We start from the raw sequence: 26,244 nt of genomic DNA on the forward strand, positions 1-26,244 counted from the left end.
TCACACATTATTGGGTATACTCAATGATGGCAATTTGAATTATAGATCTAGTAAATAGGGCATACTGAGCCTAATTAAAACACATTATTGATGGTGCACCAATCTGATCATAAGTAGCATAAGCGGTACACTTAAAAATAAATAAATAAAACATGAATCTCAAAAGTGTATGCACAGAATAAAACTTTTTGCACTGTCTAAGATGTCAACAATATATTGGTTATTTCTGCCATTTGATAAGGGTACACTTCTTCTAATACTATGGAATGGCTAAATGGAAGATGTAAACCAAAAGTCTAAATCTGCGAAAGGAAGATAACCTCTAAAATTCAAATTCCTTAAGCATACAGAGTGATTTCTACATACTTCCCACTAGGGAGGTAAAATTTGCAATTTTTCGCAAACCAAAATATGTAATTTACTAAAATAAAAACACACACATCACATTACGGCTCTCAGGTGTCAGGGCAGGAAAAGTTGACATTTTATATCACACTGATAGAAATTGGTACACTGGAGCACATGTATCATCCAGATTGTGCATGATTCTTGATGCTTCAATGAGAGCAATTTTGGAACAATGATGCATCAAGTCGACCAAACCTGATCAAGTAAATGACAAAATAAGGTGAAGGTAAAGGAACAAAGAAAATAACTTTTTTTCGTTTTCAACTCTTCAGTGGTGAGATTGTTCTAGCTCACGTTTAATTTGCTTGAACCAATTAGACAATTAAATATGGATTAAGAATTCAGTGGATGGCCTATACTTCTGTGCAAAAGAAAATAATCCAGTGTCAAAGATAATTAACTCTGTTATAATCCCATTTATCAACTATATCAATCTAAACTAATTTTTCCATTTTACAGTAGAATCTTAGGCTTTTCCTCTAATGTGCAGATGAGCATGCATTTCTTCCAAGTCACGAAAAGGCAAATTAAACTTCTAATAACACAATAACTCTTTAACATACTAAATAAGTGGACTGAATTATTTAGGCAGACAGCAAAGTACCAGTCTAATAACGCAATAACTCTAGACAGATAAGCATTTTTTGTTGACAACTTGAAATTTAAAGCTAATAAATGAGAGAAGATATAAAAACACCAACACCTTGCAGGTCACCCTTACTGGCACCAATGTGAAGCAGGGCACAACCCTTGTCATCCCTCTCCCTCAGCCTTTGCTTGAAATATCGTCAGCTACACAAGTAATTCTCCGGAGGCATACCTTACCAGATCGAGAATCAACCATGAAAACAAAAAAGAATAAATGACAAATTACCTCAAAAAAACACTTTCTTTTTTCGAAAAGAATAAAAGGGAGAACCAACAATCCAATCCGAAAGCAAAATCAAGGCCATTTAGCAGGGAAGAGAGTAGTTCTTTATGCGAAAGGATGTGATCAGGGGCGAAGATACGGAGAATGCTGAGGGCTGAGATCGGAGCAATGATCCAAGAGAAAATAAAGAAGAAGACAGGAGCGTAATGAAGGCGCCTAATTATTCGATCAAATAGAGGGAACCCTAAATCAAAACGAACAAGATGGACAGAGAAAATAAGAACCATTAATTATCTTTTCGACAACAGTTTCATGACCTTTGATGAGGACAATCAATGATAAGTATTGTCAAGTTAAGCCTATGGTCATCAATCTAGTAGCTCGACCGGATCGACAGAATCTATACATAAGGTTCAACGTTTCCATGGTTTTAGGGAGAAACCTACCCGAAGAGAGGGGAGGAAACCATCATCAGAGCCTACAAAACCGCATCGATCAGAATAAGAAAAGACGATGAGTATTCTAACGTCAACGAAGAGACTCGATCCGACCTCGCGGCGTGGAGATCCCGCGAACGGGAGCCGCGGAAGAAGGAGAACGTCGTCGCTTTCCGCCTCCGATTCAGTTGGTGCAAGGCGGGAAGCGGCTCGTCCGCCGACGGATCGCGGCGTTCCCGACCTGCACCAAGCGAACCGGAGGCGGCATCGACTGCCGAATCGTAGCCATCGCCGGCGGCGGCGAAAAGAAATGTCTCCATCCCGTCGCACGGTGTGCAATTTATGTGCGAAATCAATGGACCTGATTGAGCCACGTGGTTTTATTATATACTGTTTGGGATCCGACGCTCATCCTTGAAGATTGAAAACAAAATTATTTATTTAATTATCCGAAAGATGCAAAATATGAGTTTTTCTGAATAATCCCACCTTTCTATTTTAAAAATATATATCTTCCTTTGTAAAATGATAAAAATACTCTCCTTACCAAAATTCAGATCCAATGGTAAATTGGATTGATTACAGTATCTCTGAACAAAATTATTATTTTGATTCAATAACTTAAAACATTATAATTAAGTAAATATTTACTTTTTTATTATAATCTTTTCCAAGATATATAGACTTGAATTTAAGATAAATGAGAAGAAAAAAAGATGTATCATGTTTTATTCTGATGCATATGTCAAAGCCTTCCTTATTCCTAAACAAAATTACTCAAAACACTCAAATATATCATTTAATGAGACTCTAAAGCCCATAATAAAACTGATAATTATAATTGGTTGAAATTTGAATCAATTAAAGGATATTATTTTAATGTAGTTATAATGTATTGGTTCAGTAATAAGAATCATTGTAATCATTATGATAAAAAAAAAACCTTTTTTTAAGGCAAAATGAGTTTTTTGATTATTTACTAAAATTTTAGAGAATTTTTTAAATAAAATAAGGCCAAACACTGTTCCACTAAGTAATATAGTATATATAAATAATAAATTATATTTCCTGTGCACCAAAAATGCAATATTTTAAATTTAAATTGGTTATGAGAATGAATGAAAGATTTTTGTAAATGTTTTACTAAATTTTTTTTGTATTTTTTATTTTATTACAAAGAATAAATAAAAAATATGGGATTCCATCCCACAATTTTACTGTTTACAGTCAAAGGTGTTTCCCTTCTTTAGTATTCTTCTCACCCACAAATCTACACCCTGTCCAAGACAAGGAGAGAAGTGCTCTGATAGCTAGCAATCATTCAAGCATCAAAGTGATTCACCAAACTCACTTAGCAGACTTGCAGATCCATATCATGCAGACAATGTCTAGAATAAAGACATGAAGCATGATAGCAACAACAATAAATAGACAAGGGGGAAGTGCCAAACTCTGTATTCTTAATAGTACTTTCTAGAGTATGATTATATTAAGGAATTTGAAGAGCACATGCCCTATGCACACATATTAGTAAGGAAATTAATTTCATTTTTATGCTTCATCCATCTTTCAGCATTTAAGGGTTTCAGAAGATGAACCCACATTTCAATAGTAGACCTATCAACACTTTATTAATATTTCGGATTGATCATCCATTGATATCGTAGAGTCAATCCGACTCGACTTATATCTTAAAAGAGAATTAGATCATAAAAAAAACATAATTTCTTTTTAAGTTTGGATCATTCAATCGAAAGAGTCACAAGTGTCACCGGCGAGAATTATCCAAGTGTAAGGTAAGAGAATCTTATATTTATAAAAAAACTTTTGAAATAAAAATTTCTTCTTTAAATGATATTAATGTGATAGTTCGAGTTGATTGGAGGGCATGGCGAGTACCGAATGACATAAAAGATTGGCTATGTCTGTTCCATTAAAGATGATCTCTCAGTTCATGGGGGCAGCAACATTCAAGCATGCCTGTCCACCAAGAGACATGCACAGGAAAGGAGACTGTTCACGGAATTAAGCGTCACTGTTGTTGGATGAAGAGGTTCGCCAAGACACCCTTCATATGTCGTTTCTCCAACGAGCAAACCACTCAATTACCCAATCATTTTGCACTCTCATTTGACACCTCCTCCGCAGATGGAGTCCATGTTCAACCAAGAGGAAATGAAATGATGGAGTTGTGATGGAACTACTGGAGGTCACTGTTCTTCCGAGTGTTTGAACCTGTGAGAGAAACCAAATAGATTCCTCTTTGCCACTGTTTGAGATAGGAACAAGGCACAGTGGTGCATCCAACGCAGCTCATGCCATGCCTCAACTTGGTCCTCTGGCCACACAAAAGCAGAGAGAGTCTGTCCTCACTTGTGCAGTTCTTCTGAGGCAGAGCAAGAATCTAGCAGTAAGTCGTGACATTTTCCACTAGGATGGTTGTGCTGTCCGAGCTCGAGGAGGAATAATTGTCCTGCATGTCACATGGCTGAGGATTTGGAATCGATGAAAAGCATCTGACAGAATTGTGCGAGCAAGGTTATGTTCTTCTGCCTGGTGATCACCGACTGTGTTCAATGATTGAAGCGCATTAGAGTGGGAGATGCAGCAGCTTTGGCTGCACAGACACCCACTGTTCTTAGGTGAAACAATGTATCATTCTGGTTATGTTAAATTCTTGTTTCTATATGGACAGACAAGTGTATGTGATTCAGAACAAATGGCTAACAATTTCTTACTTGAATATGACACTCTGAGAAGAACAGTCGGCGACGAGTATACCGTGCAAATGGATTCTTTGGACAGATTTTCTTACATATAAAACCTGGAAGATATCGGCATGACTATTTTGTTGATGATCCGATCAATAATTTAACATGATATCAAAGAAAAGTTCACAAGTGAGGGAAGATTTTGTTGATGATCGACAGTGGTGTATAATTTGACATGATAAGATGAATGGTTTTTGGAGCGAGTCTAACATTGAAGATCAAGGTAGTGAAGAGAAGGCAAGATATTAGGAGGTGACAGATTCATGACCAATCTTTTCTGTGGCTTCTGCCTTTCATGATCCAACACAGAGAGCTTGGCTTCTCCCCTATCCAGGCCATGTGGGGCTCCTCTGACATCTGCCATCATGTGATCAACTTGATGACAAATTTGCTTGGTTTGATCCAGTTTGTGCACTAGTTCACTTCAAGCAACATGTTACTTGATAACAAAACTCAATCTGACTTCGATACAAGCATATTCTAACCAAATGGTGACTCTGTTTGACATAATTAATGCAGCATTTTAGTCAGTAACATCACTTTACATGAGGATATTACTGACTCAATCCATCAAGTTTTTCAGCATGGCAAGTGCTCTGAGTTCTTCAGTTTCCTCTCCAGAAACAATATCTGTTAATGGAAATAGAACAGTACTAAACTTTTTATTTGTTCTTCCTTTTACTTTTTTCTTGAATGGTTAAAACAGTGTGAAAACAGTTATCATGTTTGACATATGTTTAACAAGTGTTTCTGGTTCAATAAGTTATAATAAATTCTCAATAACTCTCATCTTGTTGTTCATCATGGTCTATCTTATTTCGAGAATATTAACAAAACAAAAGTAATATTTTATATTACTTGAAAAGAAACAGTGTTTCTTAGTTTCCAATAGAAATAAATACTCTTAGTTTTCTTCAGTTCTGTTTGATTTTCTTGAAAAGAAATAGTGTTTTAAGGAGAATTGAATCCATTATAAATCCTTTCTTCTTCCCTACCATCATTTGTTCAAGGATTTCTCTCTCTCTCTCTCTATTTACTCACTCATGATCTCTGCCTGTGCTGAAGAGCTGAAGCTACTCCTGTTGCTGCACCATCAATCCTCTTAGGGCCAAAATGCCTAGTACAACTTTTGGAGTGCTCATAAATTTTGCATGATGCCATGCATTTCTTTTGGTATGTTTCATATAGTGTTTGGCCATCTATTTCATGCAATCTTTATGGCTTTGCTGCCAACATGGCATGAGCATGAATGAGATTCCCCTACACCTAATTGCCGTGCCATCATCAATATTTGCCACCAATTGCCATCAGTGAGAACTTAATTGTTGCCTTCAACTGCTAATAGTGAAAGCTGCACACTGACCCACCTAAACATCAATGGTGATGGCCATACAAGTCCACGCTGTGGAGGGCAGAAGAGGCAACAGCAGTTGAGTGATGAGCTTCATAAAGAGAAGGAATTGAATGTTAGCTGGTGTTGCAGTTGAATTGCAGCAGTGCTGCTGAAGAAAACCAGACAAAAAAGACCTGCTAAAGTTCAGATATGCAGTCACCTTCAACTTCACTGTTGCAATTAATGGTGCTGATGTAAAAGGTTATAAGATTAACCCTAAAACCTAAACCTTTCATGACAGTGGAATGTGAGAACCAGGGTTTGTGTCAATGGCAGTTTCATGACCCAGGAATGCGAGAACCTTCCACTAATGTGCTTGTGTTCATAAATCATTCTCCTAACAATGCCAATGGCATTAGTTCCTTGTAAGAGTTCACTACTGCAAATGGCCTTTTGGCATGATGAGTTTGGCAGTTGTCTTTGCAGAGAGTATAGGCTGATAGGCAATGCTAAATTGGTCTAAAGGCCACTAAGTTTGTGTGACAAAGAAGTGCCTGAAGGCATTTGATTGTGGCCAAAAAATGATGACTCAGTTAATAAGATTGGAAACAGATATAAGGACTTTATATATACATATATTTATATATACCCCTCCAAAATAAGTGGCTTTACTATTTATCCTCTAAATTAAGTATAGCACGTATATTCTTGCAAAACATTAAAAGATTTGAATGATGATTGAAATTCTAATACCCTTTAGAAACTTATTGTTTTAGGTATTTAAATATTTTTAGAACTCCATCAGCTAATGCTTACTGCAGTTAAGTATGATTAACCTGAGTAGTTTTTGGTTGGATGTGAACATGAGGATATATGTGAAAGATCTTAATATTTGGAGGAATATATATGCATATGCAATGTCAAACTTTGAATGCATAGATATGTTAATACCCCTCATAGTGTCTATCTTAAATTTCTAATATGAGAAGTGCTGTGCTTTTCTTCAATCTTCTATTTCATGGTGGACTCAATATTCTCATGACTGTTCTCAGGAATTTATATGTTACTAGTAACAATTCAATGTAGTTGCACCCATTATGGTGCTGGATTCCTTTTGTAGGAAAATATGGGCCATGTTTCATTTACTAGAATTTACCTAATAATCCAACATGCAAGAACTGCTATAACAATGATGCAATGTTACGGTGGAAGAACAAGGAAGATGCTGTTCTTGTTTCGTTGGCTAGAATGCAAAGCCTGGCCATAACAATGATGAAATAACATCGTATGAATGGTAGTTTGATTCCCAATGTGCTGTATACAACAAGGATATAATAGCTGTTAATGTAGCTATCATGTTCCAATATTAATGTGATGGTGCACTGCATCCATCAGAAACTGTGATTGTCGCTGCAGTACTTTCTGTACGTGCTACATTGATTGCTATTGTCTTTTCGATGCATTATTGTTGTTACAATTACATGCCACTCATTGCCCATCTGATGTTTGGGCTGAGATACATTTCAAGGGCAGATCAGATCTTACGGGCTCTCCATTGCCTGGGCTCGACGAGTCATGGCATTGGCAGAACCTCGATGGAGGTTCATTGTGCAGTGCTCATCGTTCGCAGTGCTGGTGCATGACGTGAAAAGAACCGGCAACAGCACAGCTTGATTTCATGAACAGTGTGAAGGTCATCCATCACCTGTTTCATCCTTGATGGGTTTCCTGTATTTGTCTCAGGCATACATGTGAATTGCGTAGACGAAAGAACTGTCCAAGAGCCTTAAAGACACACAGCTTCCTTGTCTTCCATTCTGTGCTGGAAAACAATCGCATTTATGGTGGCAGGTGCACCGGTGCAGTCCGAGAAGATGGTCTATGGTCAGCCGTGCATTTACCTCAGTCCTCACGGGGCACTCACTAGTATATGTAGACGCAAGCAAGGGAAGTGTGCTCACCGAAACCCCTGAGAGAGAGAGAGAGAGAGAGAGTTGAGGTATCACAACATACATGCTTCAGTTTTTGTTTCCTTAATCTTTCTTCCCTTCACCATTCCCTTGTGAACGACTCGGTACTTGACAGCGCATGCCATGGCCGACCCAGAAGAGATGAAGACATGGAAGACAGTGAGCCAGCTGACACATCCAAACCTGATTCCGGAGCGTCTGAAGGAGTCACTGGCGGCTGTTTGCGACACCCTCCTCCCTCAAGTCGACGTCTCTTCCGTCGGGGACGAAGGGCTCGTCGAGTTCTACGGCACCTCGGCGTCCATGGTTGGCACTTCTGAGCACGTAAGATACACCACATTGCAACGAACAGTGAGTAGAATACTTGCAGCTTCACGACCGAGTTCTCGATGTGACTCTCGTTCGAGACTTCATAGATTTAACTTACAAGACAGCAAATAAGACGTATGTCAGCTGTTGTCTGATACATATAGGCATCTGCTTTCAGATCACACATGAAACATATCGACTCGTATCTTTACACACAACTTCTCAGAAACTATCGATGGATTTACACCACACAGGTAATGAGATGAAGTGTGATGCAGATCGGAGGACTGCTCTCCGGGGGACTGAAGCACCCGGCGGCCGGGCTGCTCTACTTGGCCATGTGGTTGCTGTCGACATGGTACGGCACCTTCGCCATGTGCGGAACCAGAAGCTTGTCGAAGCAGTTCCCCTACTTCCACAGGTTCGCCAAGGTGGAGAGGACGAAGCGCGAGCAGATCCTCCTCTCATGGTCGCTGGGCTCATTCCCACTCTATGCCATGCTCTTCAGGTGCCTCAAGTATCTTACCATGCGCCTCTACTTCACTCAGGTACCATCTCTGTGATGCTCCTTTGCTCATCTTTGGCTACTTTTTCCTTCGATAATTGAGCTTATTTACAGTGATTAAACTTAGCATTGTAATTTTGATTATCCGTGTTTTAACAGTCATCTACGTTTCTAAATAGATTAATTGCATTCCTTTCCAATTGCTTGCAGCTCAACGATGACCGCACCAACCCGGCATGGAAAGCAATGGGCTACTGTGGACCGGACCCTGACTTGGTTGACCAGAGTCAACATTTGGGGACCCCACAACACCAGGAAAAAGACCCGGTCGACCAAGAAGACGACGTCTTCGGTCCGCTGCACTCGGCTCTCCTTCACATGGAGAAGCCAAGAGATGTCATCACACGAATGCTACACAAAGCTGGCTTCCCCGCCCCTGCCACCTTCCCTTCTTCCCCTCTCACCCTGTCCTGCGACGCCGTGGTCATCGGCTCCGGCTCTGGCGGTAGCGTCGTCGCCGGCGTCCTCGCCAAGGCTGGCTACAAGGTCATTGTTATCGAGAAGGGGGACTACTATCCCAGCAGCCGCCTCTCCCTTCTCGAAGGACCGGCCTTGGGCGCCATGTACGAGGGTGGCGGCCTCGTCGCCACCGACGACGTCGGAGCCCTGCTCCTCGCCGGGTCCACCGTAGGCGGCGGATCCACCGTCAACTGGTCGGCCTCCATTCGCACCCCGGGGCATGTCAGACGCGAGTGGTGCGACGAGCACGGCCTCGAGCTCTTCTCCAGTAAAGCCTACGATGAAGCCCTCGACGTCGTGTGCGAGCGCATGGGAGTCCAATCCGACGTCAAAGAAGAAGGCTTCAACAATATGATCCTGCGAAGAGGGTGCGAGAAGTTGGGATATCCGGTGGCCAACGTGCCATGCAACGCCCCACCTGATCACTACTGCGGGTGGTGCCACCTCGGTTGCAAGAACGGGAAGAAGCAGAGCACCAAAGAGACGTGGCTCGCGGACTTGGCAGACTCCGGGAACGGGTTCATCCTCCCCTGCTGCAAGGCAGTGAGAATCTTGTACCGCAAGGGAAGAGGACTCGGCCGAAGCGTCGCCAACGGAGTCGTCGTTGCGTTCGGAAACGAAGAGTTCACCGTCGAGTCGAAGGTGACGGTGGTGGCAAGCGGCGCCCTCAACACGCCGAGTTTGCTAAAGCGGAGCGGCCTCAAGAACGTGCACATCGGGAAGCACCTCCACATCCACCCCGCCGTGGTGGCGTGGGGTTTCTTCCCGTCGACTAGGTGGCCAGAGGAATGCCGGAAAAGCTACGAGGGCGGGATACTAACCTCCATGTGCCCGTTGTCGTCCTACTGCACATTGCTGCAGACACCAGCTCTGCACCCCGGCATGTTCGCGACGGTGACCCCGTGGCTATCGGCCGCGGACTTCCGGGAGAGGATGACGCGCTTCTCGCGCACTGCTCACATATTCGCACTTGTCAGAGACAAAGGGTCCGGCACGGCAGACTATCCGGAGTCGGTGGTGTACCGCATGGACGAGGAGGACGAGGAGAAGCTGAAGCGATCATTGGAGGCTGCGGTGAGGATACTGGCGGCGGCGGGAGCAGAGGAGGTGGGGACGCATCACGGCAAGGGAGAGAGGGTGAAGGTGGGAGGAAGAGGAGGAGGAGAAGGGGTGGAGGAGCTGGTGACGGAGGTGGTGAGGAGGGGGCTGAGGGACGGGAAGACGCCCATCAGCACGGCGCACCAGATGGGGAGCTGCAGGATGGCAGCGGACGCGAAGGAGGGGGCGGTGAGCCCTCGAGGGGAGACGTGGGAGGTGGAGGGGCTGTACGTGGCGGATACAAGCGTCTTCCCCACTGCGCTGGGGGTGAACCCCATGGTCACAGTGCAGGCCATCGCTTACTGCACTGCCCAATCCATACTGCAAGTGTTACAGGGCAGCAACAACAGCTCTTATTAGCCTCTGCAGTAACACCACAACTACTAGTGCTGCATTTGCAACATTCCGCTCTATATATAGTGTGTGATTGTTGTTCTATCAATGTCAGTGTTTTGATGAACTCCATCATAATAAATTTGAATGTTCTAAAATATGCTTGGGTTGGAATGTACAGGTCACAACATCTACATGTTTATGCTATAAGATCATCTTGATTATACTGCATCTAGTTGTGTTGTCAGACTTGAAGTTGTCAAAGCAAGGTGGTGATCTTTTACTTCTGTGCTACCTTGGCCTGGAAATCTTCATGGTGTGGATGAGTTTGGATATGTGGAGGCTTCTTAACTAGCAAAACTGGATGCATGCATGCTCTGGAAAAGCTACAACTTTGTTCAGTGTATGATGCAGGGGTTTTCTTTGTAACTGATGTATATTAAGTAGCTAGGAGACATGGAAAGAAGCAGTTTGCATGTTGATGTTGCAGTCCATTGTTCCAGGATTATTGACAAAATAAGCTGCCAATTATTGGTGGAATTGCTCTTCCTTACATTGGCAGAAGTCTTATGAACTGTGGATTGTAACTCCTCAGAAACTATAATTCGACTTAACATGCTATTCTAAATAGAAGAACTACAAGCATTCAATGGTCTTATGAGGATGAATACACGCCCAACAAAATGGTTGTTCTCTTCTACTGCTCTTGTCTCTTTGCCTGCAACATTTAACTGGAAGCTAAAGGACTGTTTGATATAATTAATTCTTATCCTCTCTCCCTCCCTCCTTTTCTCTGATGACTTGTGAGGAAAAAACTAACTCCTTGAGTCTCAATCCCTCTCTCTTCCACTTTAAAGATCTGAAGAACCCTTCAGTTTGAGTTTGACCTGAAATCAGCATGTAAGAAGAGAATTGGAGTAGGAAGACAGGGCACAGATCACTTCTGATACACTGCCATGGCCTTGAATCACCTCCTCCTTTACCTCCTCCCACTAACCATCTTATCTTCCACACTTGATGGTGCAAGCTGTGAAATCCAGGAGGCTGTGATCACTGTTCAAGTAGGCAACCATGCATCCTTCAAGATGGGAGGATTAGCTTCTGCCAACTTCTTGCCCCAGGGAGACATTGTGCCGCCTTCTGGCCCATCAAAGAGGCATAATGGTGTCACCAGTTCAGCTGTAGCTCATCAGGATGTTGCACCATGAAGGATGCTGCTGCTGCATGCAGTGCAAGCACATCAAAATCTGACATTAAAAGCCAGTGGGATCTGAACAGACTTCAAGCTTCAGATGTTTTTGTGTCAGATTCAGTCTATTATTCATCTTAGGTTTCTGCTTCAATTATTGTTTAGTAATCTAGCTCTTGTTTTCTGATCTCACTCAATGGTTCTCTCTCTCTTTCTCTGTTTCATCTCTGTGTTCTCTGCATGTTTTGATTATATAAATACTGCTTATAGCATGCTGGATTTCAGACTAATAAATAGAATATCTTATTTACTAGTGCATTTTCTTCTCAGAGTAGCTCATATTTGATGATACCCTTCTTCTTATTCAAATTTTACTTCCACATAATAGTTAACAATGGTAATTATATCTTAACATTAAATATTTATTGCTGCATTGGACTATCTTCTTCTGTTAACTTTCTTTTCATCAAATGATTTTTTTCTGACAATGGTTATAAATGCTTGACAGAAATAAAAAAAGGGCCATTTTAATATATTCTGTGAAGAACATCTGCAGTGAGGTTTAGCTAATTCTGATTCTACTCTTGAAATCATTTATTTTATGGAATCCACTTGCACACAGGACATGCTTGTTTTTGGCTGGTGAATCAGAGTATGCCAAAAAAAAAATCTATCTGATGCTTCTAAAGGGGAAAATATGTCGATGAAATCTACCAATCTCGAAGTTCTACTACTAAACACAAATCTCATGATAAGATTACTTTTTTACAACTTCGATAATCAAAAATATAGGTTTGGGTATGATTGTTTTTGTTGTCTCTCCTAACATCTCATGTTAGTGGTGTGAGATGATTGAATTGGATCATTATATTTGATGCATAATTTATCACTCCATATCTTGGTTGAGTCCAATAATATTAGTAAATAAATTAGACTACACGATTATCCACTCTATATGCATAAGAGTATTGACTTAGTAAAATATAATATTCAAAATTTATCCATGATCCTTGTGTTTCTTGATAGGATGAATTTCATATCATGAAGTCTTCATTGTTCTTCTTGATAAAGTAAATTGGACACTATAGAATTTGATTCTACTTAAGCTCCTTCAATTCCTTGTAGTGTCTCTAAGGTCATAGCTCCAAGGGATTGATTTTGAGAATGGGACCTTCACTTTCACTTTGAGATTCTTCAAATTCCTATTGGATGGAACAATGCTGCCAAATTCTTTAGATGAATCTAACAATTCTCATTGAATAATTAATCAGATTAGTTATTTCATATTTTTTTTATTTTTCTCTTTTAGTAGAACGGTAAAAGAAAAAAAAAAGACTAAGCCTCTAAAATCATCATGTGTTCGTTTTCTCTAATCGAATGACTTCAAGACCTTGGAGTTAGTATGATCTTTCAATATTAAAATAATAAATTTTATCTTTGACTTCAGTATATTACAGAATAGTATGATCTTTCGATATCAAAATAATAAATTTAATCTTCAAAGTATACCTTCAATACATTCAGATATTTCTATCTTTGATGATTGATCTAATTGATGGTGATAGGATAAATATTTATCCCCAACATAACTGCAACATAATAAATAATAAGATATTAATTTAAAATAATAATTCCGAAAATATTACGTGTATATCCATACCGTAGATGGAGCTTACAAAATGTTACATTATAAATTGGTAATATTATCCATATCCATATTATTCACCCATTTGAATTCACTTGAAAACCAATTGGAGCTTGCAAATTATATTATAAATTACTGGTAAAATAATTATTTGTTTCAAAAATCATGCATTAAAAATTATATAATTTAAAATAGACACACACAAAAAAAAAAAGAGTCCATCCAAAATGTTTCCTTTTGAGGCAGGACGCATGTCACTCTCAAGCTGAAGGTGGCGTCACAGCTTTACCTTCCTCAGCCTCTCACTCACACTCTGAGACGAAGCAGCCATGTCTCTCCTCCCATCGCCTCCTCCTTCCCTTCGCACCGTTCCGGCCACCTCCGCCGCCTCCTCCACCGTTGCCCTCCGCCCAGTCGTCATTCTTCCGGTTGAGCCCTCTCCGTGCTTGTGTTGAACTTGGGCCACCTGATGAGGTAATATGCGATCCCTTATTGACCTGTTTCGTGGTCTGCAGGGGCTGGGGAACAACACCGGGGACTACAAGGATATGGCCATGACGCTGAGAGAAGGGTACGGCATCCCCTCCGTGGTCGCCAGGGTCTCGCGCGTCGACTGGCTTCGCCATGCCGCCGCACTGCTCAGCCCCGGCTTCTGGAGGGGCAGTCTCCACCCTCGGCCCCTAATCGATTGGTACTGTACCGTTCTCGCGGCCTTGACTCTGTTTACTGCAACGGCGGAGTGGCAGTCGGAACTCTCGGCTTCTTTCTTGCCGTCTCGGCGCACTAATTAGCTTGTCGTTGTCAGGTATCTTGAAAGAGTCGCCGAGGCTGTTGCAGAGGCTAAGCTTCATTTGGAAGATGGTAATCTCATCAGACATTGTGAAATTTCAGCTGAAATTTGATTGAATTGAAGCTGGTTGATAGTGTTCCGTGCGTTGTAGGCTAACCTGTTCTTTCCTAACAGACGCAAATCTTTCTGTCTTTCAATGAGGATTTAATGTATGAAATAGTGTAAGATTCTGTTGGCAAGCTTCACAGAATCTGGATGGAGAGTTGGTTCTCCTAATATTTTGGTAAATTTGTTTGATTTCAGGATGAATTGAGCTCGAGGTTTTGGGTATCGTACCAGTTTCAATGATCTGGCTGGAGCGGTATGTACCAGTCGGTTCAGGTGTTTTGGAGAGGAGAAACCAGAGTAAAAGAGGAAGGGGCGGTGGAAGAAGAGGAGGAAGGAAGGAAGAAGAGGAGATAGTGGAGGAAGAGGAGTAGGAATTGGGAGGAAGAGGAAGGAGGAGAAGAGGTGTACTTGTGAGAAGTGGCACGGTGGAGGAAGAGGAGGACGAAGAAAGAAGAGGAGATGGTGGAGGAACATGAGACAGAAGCAGAAATATGATGAAGAGGAAGAGGAGAAGAGGGGTACACATAAGAAGTGATTAGGGCAAAGGTGGTGCATGGTGATGGTGTGTGACGAGGTCCTAGCATTCATGGGAAGCGGAGGTCACATTGAGAAGCATAGGTTGCGGCGTGCAATGTGCGTGAGAAGCGATTAGGGTTAGGAAAGTTTCCTGTTTATATGAGCGGACTGAACCGCCTAAACCGGAGCGATCTGCATATGGATTGATGCTTAGACCAGTACATACCGCCCGTTTCATGGTTTTTTATACAATTTGCTTTTGTTCTTATTTGTGTCCAAGTGATTAGAGTTAAGCTCGAGTATCAAAGTTGGGATTTTCATGGAACACTACAAAATCTAGACCTCTCTTTCACATAGTATTTAAATCTGTCACTACTCTGGTTTTGAGGTCAAAGAACTTCTCAACCCATTTACAGTGTGAAAATTTTTTGCTGACAAGTTTCATACAATGCAGCTGTATAGTTGTTTTTCCTGAACTTCTTGGTTGATCTTGTGGCATGAATCTATCTGTTTCTCTTTACAAATTTCTTATGTTGAATGTTAATTCCAACTTGCATATTGTTGTTGATAAGCTTGACATTGTCATTTGGCATTCTGTGGTTTGGTTTGGGACGATGAGAAGTAAAACTTTGTTTTTTAACATTATTTAGGTGGGAGCATATCGCTTGTAGGTCACTCGGCAGGAGGATGGCTTGCACGTGTATACATGGAAGAATTTAGGATGTCGAGAATCTCTTTACTGCTAACTCTTGGATCCCCTCACTTGTATGCCCTCTTTGTGGTTATTTCACTAATTCACTCAAATGATAAATTTTATAGTTGTGGAAATTATTTTCTCGATACAATGTGATTCTAGTTTGTCTTCCTTTTTTTGTTTTATCAATGCAATGTGATACTTGGGCTTTAATCCGTAAGTGATAATTTTTTTCAGGCCACCACCAAAGGGTTTGCCAGGAGTAATTGATCAAACCAAAGGCTTGCTGGATTATATTGAGAAAAATTGTGCACCAGCTGTTTATACACCAGAATTGAAATACATATGTATCGCTGGAAGGTATATCCATCATTATTGCATAAATTTGGTGCATATGAAATATATCATGTTCTCTTCATGAGTGATACGAGTTCACCACTAATACAACCTTCAAGATAATCTAACAAATTATGCAATGAGATGTGCATTTTTTTAGAACTTGTGTTAGAACTTTTGCAGATTCTAAACTTGGGGTTGATCTCTTTAGGGGATCGGCCTCCTTGGAACTCTATAGGGGTTCCTCCCTCCAAGTTTGCTGCTCAAAGGCTGCAGAAAAGATTCATCTATTGCCTATGAAAAGAGGAGGTGTATATGGCTATTTATAAAGCTTCTAAACCATAACTCCTAATAAGACTCCTACTCAAGACTCGTACTTCTAACCAACTCATAATAGGACTCCTACTCAAGACTCCTATTCCTTTACAACTCCTAATTCTTCTTTAAGAAACAACCTCCTAACCCTAGCCGACCTCTTCACCTCTTTAATAGGGGTCGGCTTAGGTAGGTTTTACATGAATGTCCCTCTCAATTAGGACTCTCCTAGCTAGAGTCCTAACAAAACCGCCCTCTTCAAATTAGCCTTGTCCTCGAGGCTGACGATTCATGAATTCTGAGAATTTGATCTTCAAGTCGTCATAGTTCTCCCAAGTGGCATCTTCTGTTGGTAGGTTCGCCCACTGTATTAGCACTTCAGTAGTGGGTCGTTGTCGTCGAGTCACGATCCGTCGATCAATAATGGCACTTGGTTGGGGCTGGAGTTCTCCTTGGGTAGTCATATCTGGTGGGTGACTTTGGGCTGTCTCCAAGCACCTATTTACAACTTTCGTCTGGCCGTCGGTTTGTGGGTGATATGCCATACTCTTTTTCAATTTAGTACCCTGCATATGAAATAACTTTGTCCAAAATCTGCTCGTGAAGATGCAAGTAGAATTTGTCACAAGCACAATGCGTCTCTTATAACGTAATTCTTTTGAATCCCAATTGTAATGAGCCACAGAGCTTGGTGCTTCCTCCAATTTTTTATGATCTTACTGGTCTCCAGATCTTCCTGTCATTCCCTCTTAATATCCTTAAGGAAGTCACTAGTCGAAAGTGAAATGGCTAAAAATTCAGCTTGCTTAGGTAACCGTAAAAGTGCATCTACAACAACATTCTCTTTCCCCCTTTTGTAAGTTATTTCATAATCATATCCAAGAAGCTTTATTACCCATTTTTGCTGCTTGGGGGAAGATATCTTCTGCTCCAAGAAATATTTTAGGCTTTTATGGTCGGTCTTGATTTGAAAGCATCATCCGATCAAGTACGATCTCCACCTCGTTGTTGCATGTACAATGGCGAGCATCTCCTTATCATATGTTGACATGTTTTGATGGGAGGGAGACAATGCCTTGCTAATGTATGTGAGTGGTCGACCATCTTGCATGAAAACGTCTCCAATTCCGACTCCAGATGCATCAGCCTCAATGATGAAGGGTCGGCTGAAATCTGGCAGTGCTAGCATCGGCATCATCGTCATGGCTGCCTTAAGTTTGTCGAAGGCAGTGGAGGCTTTGTCCGACCATTGAAAGGTATCATTTTTCAGTAGAGAAGTGAGCGGTGCACTGATCTTTCTATAGTTTTTCATGAACTTGCGGTTGTAGCCTGTTAAACAGAGAAAGCCATGTAGCAATTTTATGTTCCTCGGGGTTGGCCAGTTCTGCATTGTTTCTATTTTGGAGGGGTCCACCGTCACACCTTCCTCTGATATGATATGCCTAAGATATTCCACCTTTTGTTGAAGAAAGCAAAAATTCGTAGTGGCCGTTGTGTGTTCGAAAGGCGGTTTTCGGTATGTCTTCTTCACACACTCGTATTTGATGATACTCGGATCGAATGTCCAGCTTTGTGAAGATTTGTGCTCCCTTTCATCTAGCAATTCATCTACTACTGGAATAGGGTATTTATCCTTGATGGTTATGCCATTGAGAGCTCGGTAATCAACGTATATTCGTCATGTTCCGTCCTTCTTGCGTACAAGTAGCACCGGTGAAGAGTAGAGGCTACAACTTGGCCGAATAACTCTTGTTTCGAGCATCTCTTTTACAATCCTTTCTATTTCATCCTTTTGGAGATGTAGATACTGATATGGCCGAGTATTTGCTGGAGGTTTGCCTGGAAGAATCATTATATAATGATCATGCCGACGGGTAAGAGGTAGGTTGTTCTGTTCGTCAAATATATCTGAAAATTCAGCAAGCAAAGGAAGTAGGTTTGGATCTTCAAATTATATTGGCTCTCCCTTAGTTTGCTGCTCAAGTTGTACTAAAAAGCCGCTGCATGCTTTATGCAAAACCTTCTCCATTTGTTTTGTGCAAATCGTCGTTACGTCGCCCTCACGTTTCCCGTGTAGTATCACATGTTTCCCCTTATTGTAAAATTTCATAATTAGCTTCATAAAATTCCAGGAAACATCACCTAATGTCGTCAATCATTCAATTCTGATCATGGCCTCATGATCATCAAGAGGGAGGAGGAAAAAATATGCAATTATCTCTTGGTCCTGCAGCAATAGTTTCACTCGCGAGCGCCTACGATCATACTTCAAAATCCATCCATCGACGACCTTAACGTCAAACCTGCTGCAATTCTCGATAGGTAAGGCCATCTAGACAACAACCTTACTGTTTAGGAAGTTATTAGTGCTGCCCGTGTCGATGAGAATAGTGATCGATTGTTGTTTGAGAAGGCCTCCAACTTTCATCGTTTGTGGGTTTGAGTAGCCGGTTAGTGCATGTACCGTAACTTCGATCGGTTGTGGCTCTTCTTCTGCATCTTCTTCTTTATGTTCAAGGCTCTCTTCTGGATGTTCAATGACCTCTTCTTCTACTGGTTTAATCATAAGAAGTCTCCCTTTACTACAGCGATGCTCACGGCTCCATGGCTCGTCGCAATGCCAACATAACCCCTTTGCAGATCGCTCCCGAAGTTCTTCTCTTGTCAAACTTTTTGGTGCAGGGACTCGGTTGATAGTAGAGGGGGCTGAGGGCTTCGATATTGCTAGTTGGGGAGCAACCCTAGTCCTTCGAGCTTCATGGTTCAATCGCTCCTCTTGAAATCGTGCGAAAGAGATGGCTGCCATAAGCGTGTACGGTTGTCGCGCTTTAACTTCTCCCTGGATCTCCGGCTTCAAGCCATTAATGAAGGTCCCCAGTAGCTGTTTTTGAGACCAATCACGAGTTTGATTAGATAACCTTTCAAACCTGGTTTGGTACTCTTGAATGGTGGAGGTTTATCGGATCTTTGCTAGTTGTCCATCAATGTTCTCATAATCGGTTGGTCCGAAGCGGATCAACAGTCCTTCTTTGAATTGTCGCCATGAGAGGACTTCATGAGTGTGTTCAAACCAGTCAAACCACTATATGACATCCCCTTCAAGATGTATAACTATAATTTTCACCGTAGATGTGTCCGTGGTTTTGTGGTACCAAAAGTATCACTCCGCGTGCAAGATCCAATCAATTGGGTCTCCTTCTTCCCATCTAGGGAAGTCCACCCTCATGCGTGGATAGTTGGGGTCGGTCATAGAGCCTCCCCTCTCTTGGAAGTTATCTCTTCGGGCTTGGTGCGATTGGTTTGAGCTCTCTCCTTGATGTGATTTCTTTGGGCTTGGTGGTCGGCCCAAACTGAGTTCGGTAAAGAGAGTCCGAATCTTATCCTTTATTCGGGCCTCGAAGGTTTCGAATTTAGCATTGATTACCTCCTCAGATGCCATAGTATATGCCTCCAAATCTGTGATGTTAAAATCTCTTTTTTGTTGTCAGGTTAAAGATACGTATAGGTTGAGAGAAGTGATGGTCGAAAGGGTTGGTGGATTGGTGGATGTAGACTGTGGTTTAGGCTTGTTTTGTGGCTGTTTTAGGTGCAGTTTGAGAGTGTGGTTTGGTGGAGTTTTAGGACTATGGATGAAAGTTTTGGATCTGTGGTAGATGGCAGCAAAGGTTTGATAGAAATCAGTGGAAGTTGCTGCAAATATGTGTTGTCTTGTAAGAGCAGAATTGTCGTCGAAGAAATAGCAGTTTCTCGACGAAATTTTCATCAAAAACTTGGAAGATTTGAGGAGGGACTTGACAGCAAAATCTCAGTTTATATGACAGCAAGGATGTCCTATTTAATCAAGAAAATTTCGACAGTATAATAACAAGGAAATTGGTGTAAGTTGCGATAGCAGAATTCTCATCGAAAAATTTCAACGGTTTGCGATGAAAATTTACAGCAACACAAAATTGTTTTTAGAGATGAATTCCTTAATAGATCAATATTAGATAGAAGCCAAGATGATCTATGAAGTGTATAAGAAATTTCGTTCAAAAAGGATTGCTAATAGATCGGTTAAGGCAACAATATGTGATTGAAATTTTCTGCAGATTTTCAAGTATAGCAGATTAGACGTAAAAGATCAGTGGTTTATATTAAAAAATTTTCGACGAAACGAAAGGGAAATCCACTGTTATGAAGTGTCAAAGCTATCATAAAAATTTTGTAGAGATTTGGACAGAAAAAGCGTAGTAGCAAGATCAAACAAACTGTGCTATACGATAGGAATTTTACAGTGTAGATTTTCAAGTATAGCAATTTAGACGTAAAAGATCAATGGTTTATATTGAGAATTTTTTGACAAAACCAAAGGAAAATCTACTGTTAGGAAATGTCAAAGTTGTCATAAAAATTTCATAGAGATTTGGATAGAAAAAACGCAGTAGCAAGATCAAACAGACTGTGCTATGCGATTGGAATTCTGCAATGTATCTTTCGTCGTAGAGATGAAAACTTTGTGACGAAAATTTATGCAGCAATTTTGGAACAATTTTTTTTTAGATTTTCGAATAAGGATAACTAAATTGCAGCAGCAGTAAGGTAGGAAATCAGAACCTATAGTAATTCATGGGGAGATCAAAGGATGATCTGCGGTGGCGGAGATGACGATGGAATTTGGCCACGATCTTTTAAGCAATTGTGGGAATTGCTTTGGGCGATTGTGGAGGGCTGATGGATGGCTGTGAAAGGGCAGCGAGACGCCAAGAACGTTGCTCTGATACCAGGTGTTGGAACCCTTGCAGATTCTAAACTTGGGGTTGATCTTTTTAGGGGATCGACCTCCTTGGAACTCTATAGTGGTTCCTCCCTCCAAGTTTGCTGCTCAAAGGCTGCAGAAAAGATTCATCTATTGTCTATGAAAAGAGGAAGAATACATGGCTATTTATAGGGCTTCTAAACCCTAACTCCTAATATGACTCATACTCAAGACTCCTACTTCTAACCAACTTTTAATACGAGTCCTATTCAAGACTCCTATTCCTTTACAACTCCTAATTCTTCTCTAAGAAACAACCTCCTAATCCAAGCCGGCCTCTTCACCTCTTTAATAGAGGTCTGCTTAAGTAGGTTTTACATGAATGTCCCTCTCAATTAGGACTCTCCTAGCTAGAGTCCTAACAACTTGACAGTAAGGTTTGGGTGTGCAATTGTTAATTTGAATACTGTGGTCTTCTGTTTCATATATTCTGCTACAAATGTTCATATTGGACTATAAATTGTCGACCATTCTAGTATGGTAATCTTCATGGTGTTATATATGGAAAATGACAATTCCTGATCATAGATTTAAAATGATATTTATTTTATTTGAACGATTGATCAATTCCATCTTGCATATCATTTTCAGGCATACACCTATGTATCACTTGTTTCTTCTTTGCTCAAATAGATATTAGGCTTATTGGATAAGGTATGAGGAGTCTTGTGATATCACTAAGAGAAGTCCCACATGCGATGTGGGCTAGATGTAGTTTTATGTAATTACCTTCACCCTGAAGTGCAACTCCTTTAGAAGGATTAGAAAATTGACAGAATTTTGTTCAATAATATTTGACAGTGTGACAAATCATTAGATAAAAGAAAAAATTATATACTAGCATGGCTGCAAATAGCATTGGTTCTAACATATAAGGAGCTTCTGTTGCAAAAGATTTCTGCTTTCCACAGGTATATCCAAGGAGCTCCTTTGTTTGGGAATTCGAACGGCCCTTCTTATGATCCAATGCTTGTCGGTGAGGAGCTGAACAAGATCAAGTTGCCTGCAAAATACAGCAATGACAAGTCCCTCTCATCTGCACCCAGCTTACATGCTCGCTTCGTAGGTCAAAGTTACAAGCAGGTATACGGCATTCTTTTGATTAGCAGATAATTGGTTATCCTTTCATTGAAATGTTTCTTTGAAGCCCAACTTAAACCCATGCATCCAATGGAAACTCAAATTCTTTTCACCTGAAATTTGGATGACTAGGTATTTTACCAATGAGGAATCATCAAGCAATTCTCGCATCTATTCACAGATTTATATGCTTGCTCATTCATGTTCTGATTGCATGGTGGGTCAAAAGCAGAAGAAACCCCCACTCTGTAAATCAAGTTGGCAGCCATTGCAGAAAAGAAGCTTAGCTTCAGATTGCTACATTTCAATTGATAGGTTGGGGTGGTTGTCATTCTTTCTTTCTGCCAATTTTCATTTTCCGTCATTTTTTGCAGGTGTGCGGGCAAGCAGATGTTTGGGGAGACGGTGTTGTTCCGGAAGTGTCTGCTCATCTTGAAGGTGCACTGAATATAAGCTTGGATGGTGTTTATCATTCTCCAGTTGGTTCTGATGGGACAATAAGACCATGGTTTGGTTCTGCATCTGTGCTCAAGAAATGGGTCCATCACCTTTTGACGTGATGACAGGAAAAATAAATTGTGTGCAGATTTCTATCGATTGCAATGTTCATCAGCAGTTGAACGAACCATCGGAAACAAAAATGCCTTCCTACAAATTCTGTGGATTGAGTGGTGACGTTTGACCAGAATCAATATGTGAACCTGAGTTTTCAATAGTAAGATGGATTCCTCAACTAGTAGGGGATTTGGCCCTACTTTCTTCTGCTCAATAAATCTTTTTCTTTAATGTTTTGATCATTATCCCCCCCCCATATTATTTAAGGTGTCACTAATCTTGTTCTTCTTATTAGCAATTTATGTAATCATTAACTCATTGTTCTTTGTTCAAACCTGTAATTTCTAAACATTTTCAGCTTATTTTATTCCAGTTACCGTTAAATTTACAACCGGTTTTCGCCCCCATATTCCTATCACAATAGTTCTTTAATGGTAGAAAACTAAGACATGGGTTTGCCTCCCACAGTAGTCATTCATGTGTTCACATATATTTCTAAATTTCGATTGTCTATTTATCATATCATACATATTATACAGTACTCTCTTCACATACCACAAGATTAATTATATTTTTTATAATTAATTTTTTTTATTATTCTGATCCTTATATTTTTATAAATTATATTAGAATTCCTATATTTACAAAAAAAATATTAAATTTATATATATTAAAAAATAATTTTGTAAAATAAAAAATACAAAAATTCTATTAAAACAATAATATTAAATATTTCACTTTCATAACTATAAAAAAACTCAATATAATTTTTAAAAATATAAATATTAAAATATAAAAAAATTATAAAAAAATAATTTATATAATTAACCCCATAAAACATAACTTATAACCTTACTAACTTCAAATTTTGTTTTCTTTGTTCTTATCCTGATTCTAGGCAAGATAACAAAACAACTAAATTATAACCGTCAACCAAAATGCTTGTGCACAGCTTTGCAAGCATGACAACAATGGCGGAACAGAGTGAAATGCTATGACCAGCCAATGCACTAACATCTGAGTGAACGATAAAACAAGACAAAGAGTTACTACTGCATGACTAGAGTTCTACCACAGCATACGCAAGAACACACTTAGAAAAGATGGGGAGTTCAAAATTCTCCACTGCTACAAATAAAAAGTCCTAAACACTGCTGACACCAACAAACGTAGATCAAACTGGGAACATGAAAGCAACAGCACGATTCCTTCGTTGATTTCATTTACGTTTGGGGAAATGAGAAGCTATCAGTCCTGAAATCTCTAACATCCGAACCTTGTCTCTACCATCAAATATACTCTTCAGCTTATCATCGCAGTGAATCTCACTCTTGGTTGCTGTGTCCTGAATTGAATGATAAACCTAATTAGCAAAGAAACAGGACAATGGAATTAACCTAGTACATACGATACAGAACATATTTACAGCACAAATATGTAAACATGATACTAGGTTTTTACATGGCTCAAACTATAACCATGACTGTAACCCTAATACCTAATACATACAGGCTTTCAAGTGCTAAACAAAGAAAGACTTCCAAACAAAAGCCCAGCGGGTTAGCATGATTATTTTCTCAGATGCATTTATAAGATTACAGTTCATCTAACTAAAATCCTGTTCTCAGCATACTGCTTATATGACCATCTGATGGTGCACTCGACTTGCACTGCCCTCTTTTGATGGACTCATGTGGCCTCTGCAGTGAATTGAGACACACATCAACAATGTTCTTTTCATTTACAACTCCATAATGTTAATCCAGACACACACCTTTTTCCCCTACTGTACGACTAATATATTAATATATGGCAAAAAACACACGAAAACCCTAGTTAGTCCTGAAGAACCATGTGAAAACTCGATAACTACTAGTTTTGCTAGCTAAACGGAATATATAACATCAGAGCATAACGAATCCACTACTGTGATTTGTTAAGCTAAAGTAAGATGCTTGCTGCATGGTTGTTTCCCATGATGAGGATGTTCAAAGACATTTAAAATGAATCATTATCGATTTATAATTCATAGTCTCAAAAAGTCTCCTAGAATCCCACCCTATGTATAACACCATTATAAGATTTGTAAATGAGTTCCCAAAAAACCAAAAGCTCATTGGATAAAAGCAAACATCTTGCTTCATCGATTACTATCGCAAGCAACATAGTGCTTTCTATGGTTGTCTTACACCTCAAACAACCTCACATCTCAACTAGACAATTTGCCACAACATTCTACACACAGCATTTATATCCTTCTTTTGTTGCTAGTTCGAACGGAAGGGGGAAATCATGAAAAGTTCTGCAAAAGAGTGTCCACTCTTCTGAATGTTGTGTTGACGCCATTATATGATGTAGCAGATGAATATAACATCCGAGCATGAATATTCCTGCACACATACTGTTGACATGAACATGCAACTCATTTTGCTGGGAGAACTGCTGGTAACTTTGAAGGTACATAAAAAAGGTGGATTGGTGTATAATAGACAATATTTGCCTTAAAAAGTGTACGGGACTCTTATTTTTAAGCCCTGCTGCATCCTAGCAGCTCAATCGACCACAGTTATGGAGCTTCTTCAAGGAATACAAACGCCAGTGACGAACATATGAAACGCAAGAGCATTAGTAGCACAAACAGACCCAAAGGAATAGCCGATGTAATACTTTTCTTGAGACAAACTTCGACCTATATAATGGCATTAATGAGCTCATAAACAACCCTAAATCATCCATTCTTTGAGGCAAATGAAACCATATCCTTCTCGACACAATATTGCCACAACCAACTACAGGAATATTGCAGATAGCAAACAAAGTGCGTTTGCAGAAGAACGGATAAGAGTAGCAGCCAATAGACAAGCCCAAAAGACGGTAAGAAGCATCAAACCCTGGGCAAAGCAAAGGGGAGGAAACGTTGACCGACAAGATTCGGACCTGAAGCTGGTTGAGCTTGATGTGCTCCCAGATCTTCTTAATGGCTACGTTACGCGAGATCTCGGAGGCGCCGACGAACTTCTGCATGGCCGGGGAGATGGGGTGCGGCTTGAGGAAGCCGCTCTGCATCTTCTCGGCCGCCGGGGAGGCAGCCTCCGCCTTGGCCGCCACCATGAGGACCCTGCACCCACCAAAAACCCTAGACATGTCTCCCACTCTCACCTTGGAATCGATGCGCAGAATGGGGCAGAACTGAGGGTTTTGATTTCTCCCGTGCCTTCTTATAGCGAGGCGCTGCCTCACACCACGACTTAACTCACGTAAGCTACGCCGCTCGTTTCGCTTTCTGACGTACAACACGACAGTGGATCGTGAGTAAAGTCGGCGGTAATTTTTGAATTCGAACACATCTGCTATACTGGCAATTAGCAACCCACTAATGAGGATTGAGCAAAAAATACAAAGATAATACTTGACACTCATATCGGTCTTAATATTATTTTTGGATGATTAAATCTGTTAACTAAAATTCTTTTATCTATAATTTGAATTATTTTCCATCGTGCATCGCATAAAATAATTTTGCCTTCATTTTTATATGTGTGAGCCACGTCAGTCAATTGTAAAGCGCCAAATGAGTGGATTCGGTGCGGTAGTTGTGGGCTCAATTCAGGCCCAAATCTGGTCTTTATTGGGCCCGATTTAGGAATTATTACGATAGATAATG

The 26,244-nt window shown here is 40.5% G+C and overlaps 3 protein-coding genes across 4 annotated transcripts; 2 read left to right on the forward strand and 1 right to left on the reverse strand.

The window, feature by feature from the left end:
* Positions 1 to 7,701: 7,701 nt before the first annotated feature.
* Positions 7,702 to 10,760, forward strand: LOC103981272 (long-chain-alcohol oxidase FAO4A). 2 transcript variants are annotated; one of them, XM_018824606.2, is made up of 4 exons: positions 7,702 to 7,819; positions 7,906 to 8,114; positions 8,378 to 8,647; positions 8,815 to 10,760. In XM_018824606.2, exons 2-4 carry the CDS (start codon positions 7,914 to 7,916, stop codon positions 10,579 to 10,581), a joined length of 2,238 nt encoding a protein of 745 aa, XP_018680151.2. In that variant the 5' UTR covers positions 7,702 to 7,819; positions 7,906 to 7,913; the 3' UTR covers positions 10,582 to 10,760. The 2 variants fall into 2 exon arrangements, with proteins under 2 accessions (XP_018680151.2, XP_009396212.2); XM_009397937.3 differs by having other exon boundaries at positions 7,777 to 8,114.
* Positions 10,761 to 13,650: 2,890 nt separating this feature from the next.
* LOC135609904 (uncharacterized) lies at positions 13,651 to 22,836 on the forward strand. The gene is made up of 7 exons (XM_065103696.1): positions 13,651 to 13,816; positions 13,904 to 14,079; positions 14,194 to 14,249; positions 15,453 to 15,567; positions 15,734 to 15,856; positions 21,857 to 22,028; positions 22,400 to 22,836. Exons 1-7 carry the CDS (start codon positions 13,718 to 13,720, stop codon positions 22,583 to 22,585), a joined length of 927 nt encoding a protein of 308 aa, XP_064959768.1. The 5' UTR covers positions 13,651 to 13,717; the 3' UTR covers positions 22,586 to 22,836.
* Positions 22,837 to 23,562: 726 nt separating this feature from the next.
* LOC103981684 (uncharacterized) lies at positions 23,563 to 26,000 on the reverse strand. The gene is made up of 2 exons (XM_009398426.3): positions 25,518 to 26,000; positions 23,563 to 23,925 (listed from the first exon to the last, which is right to left on the reverse strand). The coding sequence occupies exons 1-2, from the start codon at positions 25,998 to 26,000 to the stop codon at positions 23,800 to 23,802; spliced, it is 609 nt and encodes a 202-aa protein (XP_009396701.3). The 3' UTR covers positions 23,563 to 23,799.
* Between the last annotated feature and the right edge of the window lie 244 nt (positions 26,001 to 26,244).

This window comes from Musa acuminata, chromosome BXJ2-4 (genome assembly GCF_036884655.1).
Source record: "Musa acuminata AAA Group cultivar baxijiao chromosome BXJ2-4, Cavendish_Baxijiao_AAA, whole genome shotgun sequence".
In the NCBI taxonomy this organism is placed as follows: domain Eukaryota; kingdom Viridiplantae; phylum Streptophyta; class Magnoliopsida; order Zingiberales; family Musaceae; genus Musa; species Musa acuminata.

Coding starts and splice junctions, on each gene's coding strand:
- LOC103981272 (XM_018824606.2), top strand. CDS start 7,914: ATGGCCGACCCAGAAGAGATGAAGACATGGAAGACAGTGAGCCAGCTG. Junction 8,115..8,377: donor TGGTTGGCACTTCTGAGCAC/GTAAGATACACC, acceptor AGTGTGATGCAG/ATCGGAGGACTGCTCTCCGG. Junction 8,648..8,814: donor TGCGCCTCTACTTCACTCAG/GTACCATCTCTG, acceptor AATTGCTTGCAG/CTCAACGATGACCGCACCAA.
- LOC135609904 (XM_065103696.1), top strand. CDS start 13,718: ATGTCTCTCCTCCCATCGCCTCCTCCTTCCCTTCGCACCGTTCCGGCC. Junction 14,250..15,452: donor TAAGCTTCATTTGGAAGATG/GTAATCTCATCA, acceptor AACATTATTTAG/GTGGGAGCATATCGCTTGTA. Junction 15,568..15,733: donor ACTCTTGGATCCCCTCACTT/GTATGCCCTCTT, acceptor AATTTTTTTCAG/GCCACCACCAAAGGGTTTGC.
- LOC103981684 (XM_009398426.3), bottom strand. CDS start 26,000: ATGAGTGTCAAGTATTATCTTTGTATTTTTTGCTCAATCCTCATTAGT. Junction 23,926..25,517: donor TCAAGCTCAACCAGCTTCAG/GTCCGAATCTTG, acceptor CATTCAATTCAG/GACACAGCAACCAAGAGTGA.